This window comes from Chiroxiphia lanceolata, chromosome 4, assembly GCF_009829145.1.
Source record: "Chiroxiphia lanceolata isolate bChiLan1 chromosome 4, bChiLan1.pri, whole genome shotgun sequence".
Lineage (NCBI taxonomy): Eukaryota > Metazoa > Chordata > Aves > Passeriformes > Pipridae > Chiroxiphia > Chiroxiphia lanceolata.
In genome coordinates this window covers 15,988,029-16,011,006 of record NC_045640.1, presented here as the reverse complement: position 1 = coordinate 16,011,006, position 22,978 = coordinate 15,988,029, and the positions used below count along the sequence as shown (strand labels likewise).

At 40.2% G+C, this 22,978-nt stretch overlaps 2 protein-coding genes across 3 annotated transcripts in view; both read right to left on the bottom strand.

The window, feature by feature from the left end:
* The window catches only part of CC2D2A (coiled-coil and C2 domain containing 2A), a 59,109-nt gene extending 55,236 nt beyond the window's left edge, over window positions 1-3,873 (bottom strand). Inside the window, exons 1-3 of one of the 2 annotated variants that reach the window (XM_032685812.1) lie at window positions 3,846-3,873; window positions 2,155-2,215; window positions 683-782 (exon numbers count right to left, since the gene is read on the bottom strand). In XM_032685812.1, the coding sequence (XP_032541703.1) occupies window positions 683-782; window positions 2,155-2,193 (139 nt within the window). In that variant the 5' untranslated portion in view covers window positions 2,194-2,215; window positions 3,846-3,873. Of the gene's footprint in view, window positions 1-682; window positions 783-2,154; window positions 2,216-3,845 lie in introns of those variants that run through there. The other variant, XM_032685813.1, reaches the window with a different exon arrangement.
* A 7,628-nt stretch (window positions 3,874-11,501) lies between these two features.
* The window catches only part of C1QTNF7 (C1q and TNF related 7), a 35,612-nt gene continuing 24,135 nt past the window's right edge, over window positions 11,502-22,978 (bottom strand). Inside the window, 8 exon segments of the mRNA XM_032686961.1 lie at window positions 11,502-11,941; window positions 11,943-12,123; window positions 12,126-12,167; window positions 12,170-12,202; window positions 12,205-12,229; window positions 12,232-12,515; window positions 13,293-13,538; window positions 14,422-14,620. Coding sequence (XP_032542852.1) covers window positions 11,887-11,941; window positions 11,943-12,123; window positions 12,126-12,167; window positions 12,170-12,202; window positions 12,205-12,229; window positions 12,232-12,515; window positions 13,293-13,530 — 858 coding nt within the window. The 5' untranslated portion in view covers window positions 13,531-13,538; window positions 14,422-14,620 and the 3' untranslated portion in view covers window positions 11,502-11,886.

Here is a 22,978-nt window from a genome sequence, read left to right as displayed (position 1 = left end):
CATTCTAACCCACATTTCCTGAGCTTACCTATGAGGATATTATGGGAGAGTGTCAAAAGCCTTGCTAAAGTCAGGGCAGACAACACCCAGTGCTCTTCCCTCATCGACCCATCCTGCCATGTCATCATAGAAGGCTATCAGATCAGTCAAGCAAGATTTCCCCTTCGTGAATCCATACTGACTACTTCTGGTGACTTTAATTTCTCTCACATATTTGGTGACAACCTCCAGAATCATCTGCTCCATCACCTTTCCAGAGACTGAGGTGAGGCTGACTGGTTGGTGTACATTCCAGTATGTAAATACTGAATTTGAAAAATGTAAGGGCATCTCATAATCTAATCATATTTAAATGTGATAGAAGCATGTCTAAATACGATAGGAGCATGTTAGCTTTCGCTCAAAGCCCGAGCTGACTTGGCACTGGCAGACGCAGACAGTACCCTGCTGGTACTGGAATGCCAGGAGAGCCTGAGGAAGCTCGGGGGGGACCAGAGCAGGGGCGCGCTGGTTTTGCTGTTCGTGCGCCGCAGGCAACCTCAGAGCGGAGACTGAGGTTAACCCCAGGAACACGGGCAGGTACAGCTGCCCCCGGCCCCGGCACTCCGGCCCGGCCCCGCCGGCAGCCGCAGCCGTCGGGCCGCGCCCCGCCCCGCCCCGCCCCGCCGCTGGAGTCACTCACCGCGCAGCGCCCCCGGGGCGTCGGGGGGCCGGGCTGCCGCCATGGTGCCTCTGGTCCTGAGCTGCTCCCGAGGCTCGGCGACACCCGCGGGCTCCGGCAGCTGCAGCGGGGCGGGAAGAGACGCGAGAGGCGCATGAGGGGGGTGACCGGGCCGGGCCGGGCAGGAGAGGGGCGGGGGCGAGACCGGGGCGGGAGCGGGAGAGGGACCGGCGCGGAGGGGGCAGAGCGAGCGCGCATGCGCAGTGCCCGCGCGGGGCGCGGAGTTGGGCGGGAGGTGGCGGCGGTGCCCGAGGGATGAGGGAGCACTGAGGGAGACTTGGGGGAGCCGGGCGGGGACCGACCGCGGGCACGGGACACACCTTCCCGAGGGAGACAGGGACGCGGAGAGAGAGAGAGAGAGAGAGCTGTGGGTGCAGGCAGGCCTTGTCCCCAGACACATAGACATAACCTCTGCTCTACCAAAACACCCGACTGTAGCAATTTTCCCCGCATATTTTTATATACATATTAAAAATATACGTGTATATATACATTCTATGTGTATATATCTCCTGTATATCTATCTATCTATCTGTCTACCTATCCTGTATGCACATCTATCTATCTGTCTTGTATATATCTATATATCTCCTGTGTATACATACCTATCCTGTATGCACATCTATCTATCTATCTTGTATATATCTATATGTCTCCTGTGTATACATCTATCTATCTATCTATCTGTCTGTCTATCTACAGGATGTTAATCCAACTCGTACATATATATTGCATATATATATATGTATTTGTGTGTATATATGTATGTATATGTATGTATATATGTGTATATGTATAATTTTTTTTAAGCGAACTGGATCGATGGTTATCAGCTGAATATATGCTTATGTTCCACTGATGGCACTGGCAAGCTACAGTTCTGACACTGCTCAAAGTTAACATACACTGCTATTTGTTATCAAGATTAAAGCCTACTGACACCTCTAAAGCATCTTGCCTGTTTATCTTTACAGTTTATCTCCTCATATCACCGGAGTTTTTGGGTTTTTTCCCCTTCTAACATTTTGCTGTTTAAACATGATCAAAAACTTTTCTGCAGACAAGAAAACAGGGTAGTTTCATGGTTCTGCAACCTACTCAAGACTAAATGTATTTAACCAATAATTTGAAGATAACTTAATCAAGTAATGTTGGATCAATATGAAATAGAATTAAAAACAAAGACCCAACATGTTAAAGGTGCCTACTTCCAGCATATGGTACGTCTGGTTGCAGTGTATTTGCACAGAAATTAATTGTACAGATCTGCATTAACTAGAATGGTACTGACAGATCCAGGGTTGACAAGAGCTTAAAAAAAACTCTTGGCTTATATATTTCACTTTTCACAGTTATATATATAAAAGATTCTTATTACTCTTCAGTGAAAAATTATCATACACCACTTTTGTCTCAACTAACTGGACACTAACCTCAGTGATTGTCGTCTGGGATTCCTCACTGCAGTTCATCTGGGCGGTGACTGACACCCGGCTGTCACAAGCAACACAGAAATCACTTATGAGAGATATGCTTCAATATGTGCATAATGATCATGAGAGACATTCCATTTAACATTTTCATCCCAAATAATCAAATGACACCATTTAACATACAGCCTTAGTACTTAAAAAAACCCATATTTTTTCATAATGGAATGATTAAAAAACATCTGTATCCATTTAATTATTCAATATACTAGTGACCAATGTGGGCCTGTGCATGCTGTATGACCACTCTTGCAATTTTTTTTGTTTTTACATAAAGAACCCGTATAGGGTCTGTAAAGACAGCCGCAATAATAAGATCGCAGAGCCATTTTCAATCCCTTTTTTCCCCTCCTTTCAGCATTGGGCTGAAATCACTTCTATTGGCCAAATTACTTCAGTTTTATTTGCACTAGGAAGTGGCTGTATTTGATTACAACCATTGGGGAAATTTTTAAATTTATGTCCGTACAACTCAATTCATGGCTACTATTACTGTGAGTTCCTGTCCTGCTTTACCTTTAGTGGGAAGGAACATGACCATGGCTGTGCTTATTGCACCAGCATAGCTGCACCAGTGTAAAACCCAAGGGCTGTACAAGGGATGTACAGTGCTCACAGATGAAGTAACTCAGAACAGCACAGTTCATTCTGGATTTTAAAATTTCCATGAAAGAACTCACAGGAGTTGACCTTTTGTGGGACCTTTGTCTGTAGCTGGCTAAACCTCCTGTAGCAAGAAGGCTAACTGAGGGTGGCACAGGTCACCAGTGGTTTCTCCATCATTTCTTTGTACTGGGTGTGTACAGGATCATGCATATTTGCCTCAAAAAGTGCTTCCAGCCCAGCCTAGAATATGCAGTGATCTTCATGTTCCTCTTTATCTCTTAGGACATACCTGATGAAAAAGAAGAAGCAGAGGAGGAACGATGTGGTTATCTCCTGCCTGAGGCTTAGCTTTACCAGCTACTGGCCCCAACCATTTTCAGATTTCTAAATAAATCTCAGCTAGCACAGAACAGACCCTAAGCAAGTGGTTTTCTTAGACAAATGTGACTCTCTCCCAAACCTCCTGTGCATTTGCCTCAGCACCAATTTTCTCAGTGTCTCTCACCCAAAAATGGCCACATTTCCTTGCTGCCAGCAAGGTTCATCAAATATCTTCTTCATGGCACAGAAGTACAGCACCGCAAGAAGTGGCAGCATTTTTATTGCTTGGCACACAAACCTCTTTTTCATATCAAGCTTTATGTATCAATTTGAGCAGTATTTCTTAGAGGCACATGCAAATGGAGAACACTGGCAACATATAGAAGTGCCTTATGGCCGCTTTCTTTAACAATTTGGTAGCATTTCTTGAAGTTAAATACTATAACAGATACTTTATAATGTAATAAACAACTGGATGCAAGAACTATAAAGCTGTCCATTAGCTTAGAGTTGGTTTCCAAGTGATGAAAACTAACAACACAAACACACTGGAGCTTCTCTCACTGCTCTTTGAAAAAAATTATTACATCAAAAACGCCTAGAAAATAATTTTGAGGATTTTGGGTTCTTAAATCTGTCTCATTCATGAAAACACACAAAATGCAGTGACACTGAAACAGAACTAAAGGAAAACGTTGGCTTCCTACCTGGGTTTTCTTATACAGCAGCTCTGGGAGCACAGGCAAGAGCCAAGCACAACACTCCCCCTAGCAACGGTGCCTCAGCTGTGCTTTTTAAAAGAAAGAGTCAGATTCTCCTGCTTAAACCACTAAAACACTTCCGTCCGACTTTTTATAAACAATTTCATTTACAGTAAAAGGGAAAGTCATAAATAAAATATGAGGAGGATTCAGCTCCTGCAAACAGCGACCATTTCAGTTACTGCAGTGCCTTTAAAAAACAAATATCCATGGTATATTTTTGCAGGATCAGGGATGGTTATTTCAGACTGAAATACAATAAAATAGTCACTCATCCTAACCTTATTTAACAAACTTTGCTAAATTTTCTGACTTAATTTCTGTGTACTTATAAAGTAAACAGAGGAGAGACACAGCCCCTTCTTGGGACTTCTATGAACCAGAGCAATGACTGATTCCTGAATATCAATCATTTATGGAAAGAGACCTCTTCACTCTGTTGACTAAAGAGACATGTTAAACCTCTAATTCAGACTACATGCCAGCATTCCAGGAAGTAATATTTTTTAGATTAGTTTCACTCTGAAAAAAATCCCTGACAACTTCAAGGGCTAAATCCTTTAAGTGGATGGTTAGTAGCCAGTTGTTTTCCTAGTGCTCTCTGTTTTTCAGTGCATTAAAGTACTTGGAGTATTAACTGAAGCTGCATTATTCTTTACAGATGACCTTTACAAATCAGCATCAACCTTAGAAAACTTCTTAGCATGTCGTTTGGGGGAGAAATTATGTGACACATAGCAGAGTTAAAAAAGGTATTCTCTCAGCAGCTGTGGTTTGCAAACAGGGGTTTTTTGCCACTCCAGGATTAAAAATCTTATCAGTAAGACAAATCATAACTTTATAGAGTTATCAATATACTTTAACACTTCTGTAGCAGAAATTAAAAAAAAAAAAAAGGATAGTTGTCCTAGAATCTGCTTAAAGGGAAACACAATCTGAAACCCTGGTTAAAGAAGCAGAGGAGGAATCTGCTTGCTAAGTGCTCACAACAAGCTTATGTAGAGACTAAGAATGGCAGAAATGTCAGCACTGTGAGACAGTTTGCAGAAGTGTGCATTGTCTTATATACAAATCCTAATTTTTATAGCTACAATGGAATTTATAGTTTTCCTGTCAAAACTGGAGAGGGGTCTTTTCTGCTGCACTGAATTGCTAACAGAGTAATTTTTTTATGTTAACGTGTATCAGTATCTCTAGTATGATCAGAACAAACAATATCAGTGGCAGTGAATGGATCTGTTAGACCTATTTATAATTGTCTGTATATAAGCAGTCCCTATAACAGCTGAAGGTCTGTTACTACAAGGTTTTAATAGTTAGAATCACATGAGAAGAGAGGGCTAAATTGTTTCTCATTTCTGAATACTATCCTGAGAAGAAGACCTTGGGAAGAAGTAAATGGTCACATTAGTTAAAAAGGTTGGGAGCATGCATTTTTAGTTACTAAAAGAGGAACTATCATAGTTAGAAGACACTTAGCATGACAACAGCTTTCTAGAATGGGAAAGATGCGAGGGTTTCTTGGGGTAACATAAACAGTACACAATCTCAGTTGTCTGCTAAGCCTCACCCTAGCAGGGACTGTGGAAATGATCCAGTGGGTGAAACTTCATACAAAATTTTGGCAAGAACTCAGGTTCAACATCTTGTTTTGCAGATAAGTCTGTGCCCCAGAAATTTATTCCAGTCTCAGAAACAGTTGTACAAACAATGTAAATGATGGACAAATGTGAACAGCATTATGTAAGGAAAATTACTGTGATACCCTAAAGGAGCAGTTGGAGACCTTTACTTAATGAAATGGGAAGCTGCTTAAAAACATGTCAGTACAATCACTGCTCACAGGAGACATACAGAATTCAAACTACATGTGTTACCTGCCTAGAATCAAAGTCAAAATTTTTGGAAAAACAAAACAGAAGGGAAAGTGCAGCTCTTACAAGCCATGTATGGCATTTACTGAGTAATAGTTCATGTTGTTGTGCTCTTAGAATAGGAATTCAAATACTATGTGCAACTCTACAGCAATCCCAGTTTCAGGGAGGTTACAAACAAGGAAGAACAAACTCTGCCTATCTTGTTTATTTTAAACTGATTGCACCTTACTCCAACATGACAGAAGTCACAAATAATATTTCCTACAATTTGTCACACGCAGTTTAGAAGTCTGTGTTCACAGCCAGAACATCTGATAGAATGTGTGTGAAAGAAAGTGGTAGGTGGAAGGGACATCAACATCAGTGGTAGGCAAGTTTTCAGATAATGAAACACGTTGTTCTACAAACCAAAAATTCCAAGCCCTTCCCACTTTCTTCTGAGTCTAGAGATAAAACTTAGTTGAAAACAGAGAAAGAAAAGCAACTGCTGGTACATTTCCTTCATACGATTCACTTGTTTCTAGAAATCCCATCTGCTTCATACAAAAAATTAACTTTAGAGCCTGCTGAGAACAATGGTTCATTTATGTTTTTCAAGAATTCAGTATTTTTTGTCCCTTTGTTAATATGGCATAAACAAGACTATTCTTTCACAGAGACAATTTTACAAATACTGCCTTATGTTTTGTATTGTATTTAGAATTTTGACAGGTGCTTTAAAGTTGAAAAGGAACAAATTTATTATGTTGTTTCTGGTGTTAGAGAATCACTTCAGGCTCCATTTTAGGCTTTCAACACCTAAAATTAAGTATCCTTAAAAACTGCAATATTTTATATGTATTTAATGTATTGAATTTGGAGCCATGAGAAGATTGCTAGCCCATCTTAGTACACTGCAAAATTTTCTGGAGACCAGCCAAGTTACTGCAGTTGAAGTTGTCCCAGGAGGAGCTTGAGCAATACTTAATGAAAGGTCTGACAAGAGGTCATTTCTGGCATTATAAGGGTACTTCTCTGTTCTCATCAATCTACATCTTCTCTCTAATTGTGAGACATATAAATCACCAAATCAAATTATGCCAATTTTTCCACTTAGCAGATTGTTCTTGAAGAGCAGACATCTTATGTAACTTTTGCCATCTCAGAGTTAAAGGCCAACCTGAGTAAGTCACTTAGATACAAGTAAGTGAAGAGACAATACCTCCTGATTCCTCCTTTCTTAGTGTAAGTCTCTAATATGGGGTCGTCCAAATGGAGATTTATCCCACCTATTACTTTGCACTGGTGACAAGTGCAAAGAACTAATTTAACCTACACAATGGTCTTTGAGCTTTTAGAGATTAAAGTCAGGTAAGAGAAATTTTCTACTAATACTTGCTGCTGCAGTAACAGTCTGCTTAGAGGAAAAATCTCCTTCCAGCAGGTAGCTGCCAAAATTATACCAAAATTATATTCAGAACTGAGGGCTGTAAGCCAAATGCCAAATAATCCAGGACACCTTTTTATTTTTGTATATTTGCTATTAAAAATATGTGTATTATATGTCTAATTAATTTTTTCCCTTAGGTAATAACTTTCATGAATTGATCTGATGTATGCAGCTAGGACAAAACCGAGTATCAGAGACTGAGAATTTCATTACACTATTAGGAAATTTCTTCCTGTGGACGTGAGGAAGAATCATGCCTCTGAAATTCAGAAATACTGACATAACCTCAGTTGGGAGTGTCGACCTAAGGTTACAGGAAAGTGTATGTGACCTCTAAATGCTCTCTGAGCTAAAGTCTAGATGTTTATACTGAAAGGAATAAATTGCTTCTTGAAAAATGTATTACTCATTAGTAAAGATAGCGGTATATTACTTTCTCAGCTCTATTTTTCTCCTGTTTACTTTCATGTATTATTTCTTGGATAGGACTCATCACCTACTGAAAGACATGTATAAAGCGGGCCAAATTTGCACATAAAACTGAAATTCCTGCTGATCAAATTGCCTAGTACAGCATCATTGTAGTTATTCTGCTTATGAATTACCTGACGATGGATAAATAATAAATAAAGCAATCAGGGAAAACTAAGTTATTCAGTAATTACTTTAGTGAATGAATATAAACTGAACCTAGCAGGTGACCTGTGGAAGGTAAATAAAAAGAAAATATTAAATGAACTTCAACAACTAATGTAACATACTTGGTAAGAAATAAGCTTATTGTCAGTTTTCTCTACTTTTGCCTATCTCAAAAATACATAAATGGTGTTAGATAGATTTAAAAAGATTTGAAGAATGTAGATAACGTTCTCAGTACTGATATCCATTAGTAACTATTTCCTCTATATTGTCTTAACATTGTAAAAAACTGAGGACCTATTGCTTCTGAAAGAAATGTATAACTACCTAACCATATGGACACGAATACCAACAGTGAGGAAAATAAAGGTATTTGTTCAAAGGAACATATTCATATCAATTTGAAGACGTAGTTAAATGTTTTATTAGTTATCTAAGTTAAAAATATTCAGCAACGGAACACATGACTTACTTCTTCCTTGATGTCACTCTAACAAGTATAAAGAAAGTCTGAAAGAGTAAAAGACTGTGGGGAGCTATTTTATTTCAAATAACTCTATTTTTACTCATGTGTCTTTACATACGTATATGCCAAGTAAATATATGTATTTTTTACTTATGAATCTTAGGAACACTGAGCTTCTTAATATGTTTGAAGGTTTCCCAGTGGTTTGAGGTTTGTAGGAGTTCTTGCAGCCTTGATCAGGAAGCCCAAGAGTTGGTGCTGCAGCAAAGACATGCTTCTTCCTGGGAGTTTCACCCAGTGGCACTAATTTCTCTCTGTTGACACTAATTTCTCTTTGTTGACTGTAGGCAAAGTCTAGATGACTAGTTTTGTCCGGGTGCCTAATTTTATATGGTATTATGACATTTGTAGAATGACCTATATATTGTGCAAAAATCTTTAATTCTTTTCAAATTTAATCCCAAAGAGGTTTTGCTCTTTGTTTTCCTACAACATCTTGAAACCAAACCAGACCTCCCTGCCTACTGGTGGGAATGGCATGAAGACATCAGCCAAAGATATTTTCCATATAAATTCAAATTTAGACAGAGAAATACCCCAAATGAACTATCGTGTCATCAAAGGTGATCTATTTTCAAGTAATATACTTGCAATAACAATGATTTACTTTAGGATAATATCTTGAGATCCTTAATGAGGGCAGGGACACATGGTACTTGTATACATATGTTGTCCATACATGTAGTAAAAGGATTCTTTTTGCCAAAACCTATAGAAATAATTCAACAGAATTATTTATTTTTAATTGGTCTTGCCAAAATATTAAAGTGTTCAAAAAACTACAGAATCCATTAGGGAAAACTTAGGGAAGCTAAAATTACTCTTCTACCATCGTACAAACATAAATCTAAAATTTCTAAATAAAGGAAAGCAATAATTCTTGGTTTACTTATTCCCATGATGTCACTCTCAACATAGGTGTGGTTAAAATCTCTCTTTTACATTGGATTCATTTTTACAAGATTATTACATGGAAGTAGTTCGCTTTTAGTTAGGATTGCAACTAGGAACATTTCACTATAAACCTGTATATTTTCTCTGTTCAACTGAGAAAAATTCATTTTGTCTGAAAATTTCCGGATGTATTGTAACTACCAAATATATTTCTATATAGTCTGAGGAAAGCTTGGTTTTATAGAATATTATCTAATTCTAATAAAAATTCTAATGAAAACTAACCTAAAATTTCTACTGATTCAAATGCCATAAACTTATTTCCATATTTTGAAAGATAATAATCTAATTATATACTTCTGTAAGTTGGTTTCTCTACATCAGATGTATTATATGTCCAGTTCTGCATCTATTGAATTATGCTTCCTGGAAGTCACAGGCCCAATATGATCATCTGTTCTGTCCTGTGGAATTCAGTGCAGGCAGGCACTGAGCAATGCCAGTCCTCTTTGTGCCTTGTATAGGCACTGATGGCTGTGAAGCATCAGCATCAATCATTGTTGTAAATGATGATTGGGCTGCATTTTGCACTCACATTGTGCTTAATTTGCTGATGTATAAGTGATTGTACAGCAGGGTGATAAACTGAATCTCTAAGTGTTCTCTTCCATATTTTTCACAGAAAGAAGCCCTTGTGTGACACTAATAAATTAGATGTCTAGTTAGAAAAATAATCCACTTTTGTCTTCTATCACACCTCTCTCACTGTCAAATAAAATAACTGTTGTACAAGCACTGCTAGTTTGATTTGTGGTCAGGACTTTGCACTTGTTCACTGCATAAAGCAGCAGTCATGTACACAAAGTCATGCGTGTTCATGTGGGAGGAAATGAAGGCATGACACAGGGAGCATAGACTTATGCTCCACACATAACTGTAATTCTTGTTCTGCAATCTCAGTGGTATTTTTGTGTCATTTTATCTGGTTGTAATGTTCTTAATTCATTAAGTACACTGAAAAACCCCTAGAAATTTCCCTCTGCCTTGGTCATAACTATAGTGGGATCAAGAGCTGTGCAACACAGCACCAGCATTTGATGTTATCTGAATACTGCTAGAAACATCAGGTTTTCTGTAAATATGAGATGAATAAAAGATTGTAAATTCTTGGAAAGTAAGAGCACCCAGTGAAAGACTGCCAGTCTTGGCTGGTGTTGAATGCTGGAGAACTCATGATATTCCAAGATATTTTTACAATGATTGATTGCTGCTACTGGTAAAATGACTTCCTCATTTCCAGTGGGGATTGATAGTTTTTCACCAATTAATCTTGCTCTACTCCTATCTGATAGAAGGAAGTACCAGCTACTACCAGAAATTTTATCTCCAGATACCTGCAGATTGTGATCAAATTACCTCATAGCCTCATTGACAAGAAAAGTAAGTTGACCTCATGTAATCTGCATGAATAGAATTATAACAATTTTGTTTTCCAATTTTCAAGTAAGTTTTTGAAACAATGACAGAAGTAGCAGCTTCCTAAGCAACTACTCTTTACTCCTACTTTTACTTCTGTTTATCATACATCTAAAGGGCTATAGCAAGAGCCTACTTTGATTACTCATATTTAGCTGATGATCCATGAGGTCCCATGTACCTTTTTTAAGTTCATTGATTTCCTGAATGCAGTTTTTCATTTTGTGTGTGACCTACATTTATTTCATTGCATATGACCATATTGGAATATAACTAAGGCTGCTTTAATGATGTGACTCCCTATGTTCCATATAATTTATGCACATTACTGGTTACTGTTCTATCCTTTTTTGGAGTCCACAATTTTCTTCCACAAAAAGCTTATACTTTTTTCCATATTTCTCATAAAGATATAGGATGGCATTGAAAGAATAGCAAACCCACTTGGAATTACACTGAAAATACTCACATTGAATACTGACTGATTGTCTCCAAGTTTTCAGATCTCCAAGTTTTTAATTTCTTGATATGTTTAATACCTTTGTTCTGGTCTTTATGACAGGTATTGGGTAGTCCTCAGCTAGTACAAATCTTCATATATTTATTGGGAGGTTGGCTGGTTATGAATGTAATTCGTTCTTGTAAATATCAGATGGAAGTGTCCTTGTGACCTGTTGAGAGACATATCCCTCTCCTTTTAAGAATTCATTGTTATATCTGTTTTTAATGTATTGCCTGTCTTAAAATGACCAAAGATGATATTGTGGTCAGTTGTTCAATTTTATTTTAATATCATATACAAAATATCCATTCTATATTGCAACTTAATATATTTTATATAAAATCCAATGTACAGTATCTTAAATTTGTTTAAATAGTATTATAAACAGAACTTTCAGGAAGAGTCAGTCCTGGAGTGAAGCAGTCTTCTGTTAGTTACAGTTCCTTTTGATAATCCTGCTGTTCAGTTAAAATCCAGCTTAGGTTCTAGAAACATCCTTACAAGCTCAGATCTGGTTCCTATACAGCAAGAATAAACTCCCAGATTTTTTATTTTTTTCTTTCAAACTTCATGTTTTCCCACACACACTGGATAAAATCCAGTGCTGGGGTGTCCAGTTTGAATGTCATTTGTTATCATCTGCTTCAGAGCTCATCTTCATCTGATAAAGCATCAAGGTAATCTGTGTCAACGTATAGAGAAATCCAGAAAACAACTGTCTGCCCACGTTGGATCAGAAAAGAGACCATTTTGATCAGTGTAGAAGATCTCGAGCCATACTTCATCTTCTGGCTGAAGGTAGATCACCGTAGATCCAGAAGCTACGTCATGGTTGCCTGTGTTTGCATCAAATGTCTTTATCCTGTACTTCCCATTGTGTCCAGCCCAATCGCAAGATGCTTGTTTGCTAAGGTGATATCATAAGAAAATAATAAATCCCTGGGATGGCACAAATGAACTCCCTGTAGAAGGGTTGTAATGCTCCCCCCCTCATTGAAGAGGACTTTATTGAATACAATGGTAATCTTTTCCTCTGGGTAGCTCGTGGTGATGCCAACAGAAAAGGCAGATTTCAGCACTATCTTTCCACACTTACAGACCCCCGGTGCACCACGCTCTCCTCGGTCTCCTTTATCTCCCTTAGGTCCAGGTGGTCCAGCTGGACCTACTTCACCTTTGGCACCAGTCAGTCCTCCAGGTCCTTTTTTACCAGACTGACCTTGGTCTCCTTTCTCTCCAGTTGGTCCTAATGGCCCAGTCTTTCCTCTTAAACCTTCAAAAACATTTTAAGTTAGTTAATGTTTGCATATATCAACTCAATAAATGATTGTGTGGGCTACTGTGTGCCTGAACAAACAAAAAAAAGAGAGTCAGAATTTCAAAATACTCCAAAAATACTTTCAAAATCTTCTAGTAAGTTTGTGAAAAGAATGTAAAGTTGAAAGAGATGACCAGGCCTCACAGCCTGGAGGTCCTTTATTTCTATGTTCCTGCTTTTCTTCATATCTTGATTATACTTCGAAGAATTTTATGTAATCAGTCTATTGCTGCCTGAACTACAGGCACTGCTGATGGGAAGAACAGTGGTGTGGCTACCTATGTAGTGATGCTTGTGCCCAAATATCTCATACAGTTAGAGCATTTTTAGTGTGTACCTGAGTATCTGCTAAACTTTTACTCCTGGCTAAGGGCACAAATGAGACTGTTTATTTAACACCACACATGCTTCGTTCTTCCCAAACTTTTAGCATCTGTGTGCAGGAAGGCTGTGCATTTACTTTTCTTTACATTGATGTCAGTATGTGCATATTAGACATGTCTAAAATATATCTGCATATTTTCTTTCACTATATATATGTGCATGCATCACACTTAAACCTACACAGATACATGCACACATTCACCTCATATATAGACATATATTTATATATATATATTTATATATATATATATTTATATATGCACACACACACACACACACGCACATATGTAAGTATGACAGTGATGATGAAAGGTCTTTGTTGTGTTAGGTTACACAAATATTCAATACCTGCACTCCCTTTTTCACCTTTTTCTCCCTTCCTGCCATCTCTACCATCTCTTCCTGGAAGACCAATGCGTCCATGTGGCCCCGGGGACCCGCTGGCTCCAGGGGGACCTGCAGGGCCTGGCAAACCAGGGATGCTACATATGTATCTGGTGTAGTAATTTTCTCCTTTCAGCTGGCTTTGAAGTGGTTGCTCACTTGTATAGATGGCAAAACTTGTAACGTACAGCAACACAAACATCCTGGCATCTGGAAAAAATACATGTGAGTAAAACTATGCATATTATGACACTCCAGTCACATGCAAATGTCTCTGAATATGCAAAAAAGTGTGACATTGTGATGCATTATGCACAGGTATGGGTGCAGAGCTCCATCTTGGATTTCTGCATTACCAAAATCCATGAAGGAGGCAAGGAGGAAATTCTGTCCAGTTGGAGCTTTTTCTGGTCATATATGTTGCTGTATGTCTCTCAAGTAAGTAGCCTCTAGACTGACACGGTGAATATCAGCTTTTTTTGGGTCAAATGTTGACACATGAAAAAAAGAATCTGAATTTTTCAATTCAAAGTCCTTTGCTTGCCTAGGTTTATTTTGTCTTTAGGCCCTACACAAGCTTTACAGAGAAAAGCCCTCTTGCTGAGGGAGTTATGTCTGTGCTAGGATGATATGCCTGTAGGAACAGTCTCTTCTAGTGAGGATAAAGCTTACACTTTCATTTAATTTTGAAATTTGCCCTTATGGTGGCAAATGAATCTCCAACTCAGATAACTGCAGCAGAAACTTGCTGAACCTGCAGAAGGGACGGCAGTAAGAGAGGGCAGCTTCAGCGCATGGTTGGAAACAGCACAAATAACCACTTCACCCTAGTCAGTCGGATGGAATAAGGCAGCTGCCCTGCAGGGGAACAGATGGAGTGTGAATGGGCTGCTAACAGTTTTTTTTAAGCCCTGTCTTATGAAATGAACTGTGTTGCAATGTCTTGCAAGAAAATTGTTTAAAGCTTTATATATAGTATTTAGTTGTTTCCATAAACTATTGAATGGAGATTAGATTTCTCTGTTCCACTGTATACTGGGATACTAAAGAAAAGTCACTGTACAAACAGTGACATGCTGAGGGATTGCAGTACCTAATGTACAAAGGTGTCTTAATTTAGTGTTGCATTAGCAGAGAGTCACTCACGGGTCAGGTGAGAATCTGCAAGTCAAGCTGTTTTTTCTAATTCCTTTGCTATCTTCTCAGAAAACTTGTGTGTGGTTTTTTGTTGGAGTTGTCCATTCCTTCAGGGATAATTTACAGCATTCAAGGAAATCAGAGTCCGCTGGTTTCTGTGGGGAGAAAAAAGAAGAAATAGAATGGGGGATTGAGAAAAATATCTGTGTGAAATGCAACCTATATTTTTTTACAGTGAATCATAGAATCATTAAGGTTGGAAAAGACCTTTAAGATAAGATTTTCACATCCAGCCATCCACCTAGCACTATCACTATGTTCACCACTAAACCATGCCATATCCACACTTTTCTTGAACATTTCCAGGGATGGTGACTCCAATTCCCTGGGCATCCTGTTCCAATGCTTGACAACCCTTTCCATGAATATAGTTTTCCTAATATCCAATCTAAACCTCACCCGCTGCAACTTGACATCATTTCCGTCATTTCTCTCACTTGTTGCCTGGGAGAAGAGATTGAGCCCCACCTTGCCACAACCTCCTTTCAGGGAGTTGTAGAGAGTGATAAGGTCTCCCTGGAGCCTCCTTTTCTCCAGGCTAAGCAACCCCAGCTTGCTCAATTGCTCCTCATGAGACCAGTTCCATACCCTTCACCAGTTCTGTTGCCCTTCTCTGGGCATGCTCCAGCACCTCAATGTCTTTCTTGTTATGAGGGGCCCAAAACTGGACACAGGATTCGAGGTATGGTCTCACCAGCACTGAGCACGGGGAGACAATCACTGCCCTTATCCTGCTGGCCACAGTATTTCTGATACAAGTCAGGATGCCCTTGACGTTCTTGACCACCTTGACACACTGCTGGCTCATGGTCAGCTGCTGTCAAACAGTGCCCCCAGGTCCTTTTCCACTGGGCAGTTTTTCAGCCACTGCTCCAGACTGTAGCGCTTCATGCTCTTGTTGTAACGCAGGTGCAGGACTCAGCACTTTGCCATGTTTAACTTCATACTGTTGTCCTCTGCCCATAGATCCAGCCTGTCCAGATCCCTCTGCACAGCCTTCTTATCCTGCAGGAGATCAGCACTCCTGCCCAACTTAGCATCATGTGCAAAGTGACTGAGTGTACACTTGGTCCTCTTGTCTAGATCACTGATGAGGATATTGAACAAGGCTGACCCCAACACTGAGCACTGGGGAACACCACTGGTTACCAGATTCATTCTCAAGCTCAGAGTCAAAGAAATTGCACAGTGAATTGATCTAGAAATTGTTGTTCTCATTCCTTTCTTTGTGATACTGATTGGTACTGACTGATTGATTTAAAACCCTAAGCCATTACATTTATTTGCAGTTCATAAGTAAATTTCAGCAGGTATATGCCCTGGTCAGATCTATTCATCAGGGAAGAGACTAGCTTATACATATACATGTATGTATACACAGTTTTTAAGAAGAATCTTTTCTGTTTTACGGAACAGAAAATTAGAAACTGTCTTGGTGTAAGTGGTAATGCAGGAAAAAACATGAAAATATTTTAGTTGGGGAGAAATAAAAGATGCTCCAAAATTCTCTTCAGTGAGATACATTCTGCTTTTCGTATTGAGCACCTTGCATCAAATTGGCAGAAACCAAACTATTGATTTTGCCATCATCTGATAGAGCCTTACAGTACAGTCAGGCACAACAGCCTCCACAAGTGGATTAGCATATGAATGCTTAACATTACAGCAGAGTAGCAAAAGATAACTCCAAGGCAGTTGTTAGTTACAAGGACAAACTTCACAGTGACATTTGCTCTGATGTACTACTGAGCATACCCAAATAAAACTCATGGATTTTCCTACAACTTAAATCAGTGACAACAAAGCTCTCTGCAGAGAACAACTTTAAACACATAGCCAGGAGGTAACAGCTTTGGGGGAGTTCATGGTTAAGGCTGCACAAAGCTCATGGATAAGAAGCAGACATGAGCTAAGGATCCAGGACTGGAAAAAAATCCTGCCCTTTGCCAGATGAAAGTCTGAATCAGTAGGCCAGGTGTTCCCACACTGTGTTGCATGTAATCCAAGCAAAAATAGTCTCAACAACTGCTGGTTTTGCCTGTGTCCAGGATCTTTTACAAATCAGAGTGAGCGCCGTCACACAGCTGCTCCTGTCACTGGCTGGCCAGTAACTTATTGATGTGTGAATCTGTCTGCAGCTCCCAGACCTCCCCTGCTGTTCCTCTCATGTGCCTACAGGAAATTAATTAGTCTGGGACATGTATTTCTGAAAAGAGCAAGGGAAAAAGGTCGTTTGGGGAAGGTGAGGGTAACGGGGTTGTTGAGATAGGAATGTGCCTTAGATGCCTGGGGTGTTGTGGTTGGACAACCAATTTATGAAGGTGGCAAAGCTTTCAGCTATGGCTTGGAGAGCTTAAGGGGTGATGGCTCTGTGAAACAGAATGGTGGGACTGCAGGAAGGGGAAGAGAGCTGGAGTGGGAGATAATGGGGATAATGTTCAGGTGATGATGTTTATGGGACTGAATTTAGTCTTGGGGAGAATACGAGCTGCTTCCAACAGTGGTAGACAACAAATGACATTCAGGAAACCAGGCATTAGGCCAGAGAATCAAAACTTCTCTTGCCCTTTGACTTCAGACTCTTCCATTTCTTCATGCATAGGAGTAGTTGTTTTAAAAGGAGGGGGGAAGGTGCCTTTCTGCTATTGCAGAAGTCTCTGGTAAGTGTGAATCTCCTCAGACCGAGGGAGGATGTGCAGTGTTGAACCCATGCCCCTTGTTTCCCAGTGAGTGCTCTAAAAGCGCCATTGTAATGCTAAAGGTGAATAAGAACATACAGCCATGGGTTTTTTTGATTTCAGGCGAAATTAGGAGGCCACAATCAGAGATTTCAGTTCACACGGGTTTATGAAGTTAGAGGGTGTAATAGACCTCTCAGATCACTTTCTCAGGAGTCACCTAAGTTGCACTGAAATATTTGTTGCCAGAGAGTTAACTGGTAGGCAGAAAGTGAGTCATAAATTGCACTTTGTTCTTGGCCTCTTGTTGTCCTTTTCAAAGATACAGACTTTTGTCCATAAACTGGGGTAGGAAACAAAGTGATTTATATCTGCCAAGTAATTTTTCTCTGGGGAAAAGCAAAATCTGAACAGTTCAATGTATTTTTCCAAATACTGAAAGCCAGAAAAAGCACATTCTTTGCAACAATAAGAGTCATCGTCATCATAACCATCACCAAAAATAATAATAAGAATTATATGAACACAGGGTTAGAATAATGTTATTCCAAGTGTAGGAAATGGCATTTCAATAGATCTCAATTCTACTAGACAAAGCAAGAGTGCACATCAAGGCATTCACTGAAAAGTGATGGACATGATGATCAATTCTAATCATAGAATCATAGGATGGTCTGTGTTGGAAAGGCCCTTAAAGATCAACTAGTTCCAACCTTCCTGCTGTGGGCAGGGACAGTTTTCACTGGACCAGATTGTTCAGAGTGATTTCTGGAATACATTTTCTAAGTGAGAGTGGCTGATTCCTTTGTCCACTGTTCAAAAGATCATCTCATTCATCTGATACTGGAAAAACACTAAAAAGCAATTCTGGACCTAGTACCTTGTTGCAGTTAAGGTGGCAGGTCTAAAGAATCCAAAGCAGTGTGACAAGCAGGTCGAGGGAGGTGATTCTACCACTCTGGTCCACTCTAGTGAGACCCCACCTAGAGTGCTGCATCCAGCTCTGGGGTCCCCAGCACAGGAAAGACATGGACCTGTTGGAGCAGGTCCAGAGGAGGGCCACAAAGATGATCAAAGGGCCGGAGCACCTCTCCTATGAAGACAAGCTGAGAGAGTCAGGACTTAAACAGAGCTCTTATAAGAAAGATGTCAACTGACTTTTTAGTAGGACCTGTTGCGATAAGACAGGGGTAATGGCTTTAAAGTAAAATAGGGTAGATTTAAACTAGATATAAGGAAGAAATTTTTTATAATGACCGTAGCAAAACACTGGAACAAGTTGCCCAGAGAGATGGTGGATGCCCCATTCCTGGAAACATTCAAGGCCAGGTTGGATGGTGCTCTGAGCAACATGATCTAGTTGAAGATGGCCCTGCTGATTGCAGGGGAGTTGGACTAGGTAACTTTTAAAGGTCCCTTGCAACACAAACTATTCCATGATTATATCTTCTACCTTGAGAACATACTCTGTAAGTTGCATTCCCATTGAAGCTAGGTGCTGGACAGAGGGTCTTTAACATCAAGACATTGGGAAATCTCATTTCAGTACTGGTATAATCAGACTATGTCATTAACAGTTTTTTAAATTTAGGAATTAAGGGGTTGTAGCAAATTCCCAGTTTTAAGACTTCCTGGTATATGATCTAATCTTTCTTCCTTGTCCAACTATGCAGAGCTAATTCTAAAATTTACTAATTGGCATTGTTTTGAAACAATCCTAGAAGATTTCCTGTGAATCTGTTATAAATAAAAGCCGGGACAAGGGCCAATAGCTATTAGTCACAGGTTATCCTGGCTGTGTTCTTACTTTCCTTGCTAGCTTTTAGTTCCCTTCCAATACATATGCACAACTGTTTGAGCAGTAGAAGAGGGTGTGTTTTAACTTCCTTGTGCAAGAAAACGTAGACAAGAAGTTGTGATGCTTGTGGGCTTTTTCTGTTGCAGCACTGGCAATGGACTAGTGGTGAAGAATAAGGTAGTCTATATATCCTCTGGCTTTCCAAAAGCAAAGGCCCATATTACCTCACATTGCTACCTTGAACACCCACTGTGAGATGTACAGAATGTACAGACCTTCCCTGGCTCTTCTGTCCAGTAGCTGTGGCAGGAGAAACAAGGTGGAGGAGGAGGTAATAAGTTAGGATGAGAAGCAGAAGGGGACACCTTCAAAAATTTGATTGAAATTTCATTGGCTATGCCTGTTTTTTCCTTCTCAAAACATGATCCATGAAAGTCAATTGTGTCCACATGCCTGAAGGTTTCAAACCTGCCAGTCAATTTACCACCACCACTGACCTTTCTACAAAGCCTCAGAAACAGTGGTTTATAGTTTGGCACACTAGACTCTGCAGTTTCTTTGCAGATTTTTGTGCCATTTAAAATTTGAGTCCTAATTGTGGACTTTTCCCCCCCCTTTTTTTTTTACATTTTTCATCCACCCTCAGTTGGCCGCAGCTTTATACATCTCCCATTGTGTTATGGCAGCTGTGCTGGACCTCCAGAGCTCCACCCATTAAGACCACACCTTACTCTAAGGAATCAAGACCACAGCTGGCCACCAGCACACTCCTTGGGTTATCTATGCAATTCAGCAATCTTCATGTGGCTTTACATTGTCTTTGCTTCCCTTGTATAAGAGGGGGAGAGTGACTCGAAAATTTTTGAGCAGTCCGAACTTTTGATTCCCAGTGCTGGAATGGCTGGTGGTGCCCAAAGGAATCAGTCAGCCAGTGGGAAGGAACATTAGCTAATATTCCTGAGAAAACAGTCTTTAAAGACCCCATTAGCAGTGCTGACATTTAACAGTCTCATTTAAGTTTGTACTCAGTCATGTTTGAACAGTCTCCTTCATAACTATGTTGAATGCAGTCAGATTCTTCAACCATGTCTCAAGTCTTCATGAAAAAATTGAGTGCTTATAATAAAGACCAGAAGTTCAATGTGTTTGATTTTCAAAATATCAAAGAAGTGGGAACAATTTTATATCTCAGTGTTTGACTTGAAACATAGTCTCTCTGGTTCCAGGTATTCCCATTATTTGAAAGGTTGTTTTTCCGAAAAATGCCCTAGAATCTGGTCAAGGTGTGTTGGTGAGGTAGCTTGACTCAGCTGGGGGACATTTTAACAAGAATCCTGGCAGGCAAAGCAGTTTCACTGCCAGCTATGCCAGAACACACAAATAAATAAAACCTGATAGAATTTGTTTTGACAGAGAGCCGAGAAACAAGGCCAGTTGCTTACAGTTGGCAAGTAACATGAAGACGATAAAATGTTTGCTTGCAATGTAGTGAAAAATGGCCAGGATTTAACACTGTAAGACTCAGGATATGAGTGACCCTCCATGTCAGGAACAAGCTCCTTTAAAAGGTTTTCTCCATTTTCTTAAAATGAGAAAAGAGCCATTAATCAGAAACTGTCTTCAGGGATGACCTACAATTTGGAGGGTTGGTTATGGATCTGAACTGGAATAAAGCATATGAAAGCATGTAGGCATCTAAAGATGTGGATAGATGCCTACAGCAAAGTGCCCCTCTCCTGTGGAGTGCCTTTCAGTTCAAGCAGGCTTCCTCTTCTTGGTTCTACAGCCGCCCTTACCGGGAAAATTTCCGTCTCCTGTCTTGGATCATTTTGCTTTACCAACCTTGCGATGATAGAAGAGAAATAGAGAACAGATTGGGAAAACTATTTTGGATGTCACAAAGAGAGGAAAAACAGAAGATGAAAAAATAAAATTTCAGGCTGCAAGGTACATGGGAACAAACAAGAAGAAAATCATAGCTTATTGCCACGAGTTATAGGGGACAGATTTCCACTGCCCTGTGCCTTGTGTTCAATTGTGTTTGCACCTGGGCTTCTTAAGCAAAAGTCCATAAAGAGCTACCATTGTGAGAGCAACCACTTTGACTGATGGGGACCAGCCAGCAAAGTGAGAACAACTTTGGGAACTTTGCTGAATATACAGCTGAGTATGTTGTAGTCCCTGGGCATGACTTGGTTCTCATCCCCGCAAAGTAAATGTCATTTATTAGGTCACAGACACTTCTGAAGATGGATTGTCCTTCACCTAGTTGTTCCCTTGTTACCGCATATTGCACCAAAGAACAATGTTCACCGTTTAAGAAGATAACATGAGGAGAAGAAAGCTTCCAGACCCTCAAAGGGACACTCCTCCCCCAGCACATTGTTTTCTTCTGGAAGTTCATCAAATGATATCACCCCAGCACTGTGCCTTTCTGGGAACCCTGCGGAAAAGCAGGCATCCAGCCAGGGACTACATTCTGCATCAAACTGGGAGAAGACTGAAGGAGCAATTTAAATGCTTTGGCAGGACTAAGATGGTTCATTTTCCCCGAAAAAAGTTGGGGACGGCTCCCACAAACTTGTCCCACAGAGTAGTGTAGGCTGTGATCCAGGGCAGGGAGCAGCTGTGTTCAGCTGTTCAGCTGAGTGGCAACCTCTTGTTCCTGTACTGCTGTACATGGAAGGGGATGTCTGTCCACGGCTTGACACGAGTAAATTTTTTCAAACTGCAGATGGTCATAGTTAAGTCAGCAATGTTTTTAGGTGTACAAAGGGTGCCCTTGCAACACAGCAAGCCTTTAGGTTTTCCGGGAGGAAAACTGGAAGTTTTGCCTAGCTGGGTGACACAGACCCAGGCTGTGAACACCTGACATGGCTCAATGCCTGAGTAATCTGTAGCCATGCCAATGCTGATAGCTTTCTTGCAGGACTACATCCACAGGACACCACAATATCCCCTGCCCAGAATTAGCTGCAAGGTCTCCATCTTCTGACCCTCAGTGTAATGTTGGCATGTTCAAGGGCAGGAAAGATAGAGTCTCAACATGAAACTGAAGTCAAACTTAAGGGAGAGGTTGCAACTGTGAATCTAAATTTCACAGAGGTGTGAATCTTAGGTGGCCATGTCTCATCAGCACAAAAGATAAATGCGTTTTGAATGCTTAAGTTTTATTGTAAATCAGTGGAGCTTTTACTTCTGATAGCCTAAGGCATTTTGAAAATGGCATGAGGGCTTTGAAGCCTCACTTGCTTCTCAAAATGCCACCCACACTAGCCTCTGTCCCCAGCCTCTGGGACTGCCAGGCTCTCATGTCAACCCTGGTGGTCTCCCCCCACTCTAGATCCCTAACTTGTCAGTAAAAATCTGGCCTCAAAATCAACATACTTGCCTGACTGTGGCTGTTCTGAGAAAAGTCCTGTTCTTGTGGAGAGAGCCTACCTCAAAGCTATTACTTCAACAGTATTACTTCCATATTTATACTGGAATAAAAAAAGAGGAGAATTTGGCCCTGTTTAGCCACATGTGTGATTGTTATGGTTAATGTCAGAATCAGGAGACTGGAGCCAGGAAGATATAAAAATAGAATGAAATTTATGTCATGTCTGCTTTTAGTAATAGCAGGTCTTTTTGATTAAATCAAACCTTTTATTTTCGGGGAGGTTGACCTCTTTGTGAGACTGAAGGTCATGCACGTTAGAAAGACAGCTCTAAACAGTTTGTAGCTGTAAAATAAAATTCCATTTAAATTCTGTGTTTTCTTACTGAAACAAAGACTTCTGTTTCCATAGAAGAGCAGAAGGGACAATGCATCCCATCTCCCATCAGACTTCACAAGAGTGCTAGCTCCACCCAAGCCCACCCTCTGGCATCCCATTGGTACCCAGCAAGCACTCACACAGGACCTGCGTTTCTAGTTGATTGAGTTGATGTTCTGCAACTTTATATCTTGTGGAGGTGTTTGTGTTGGGCAAGGT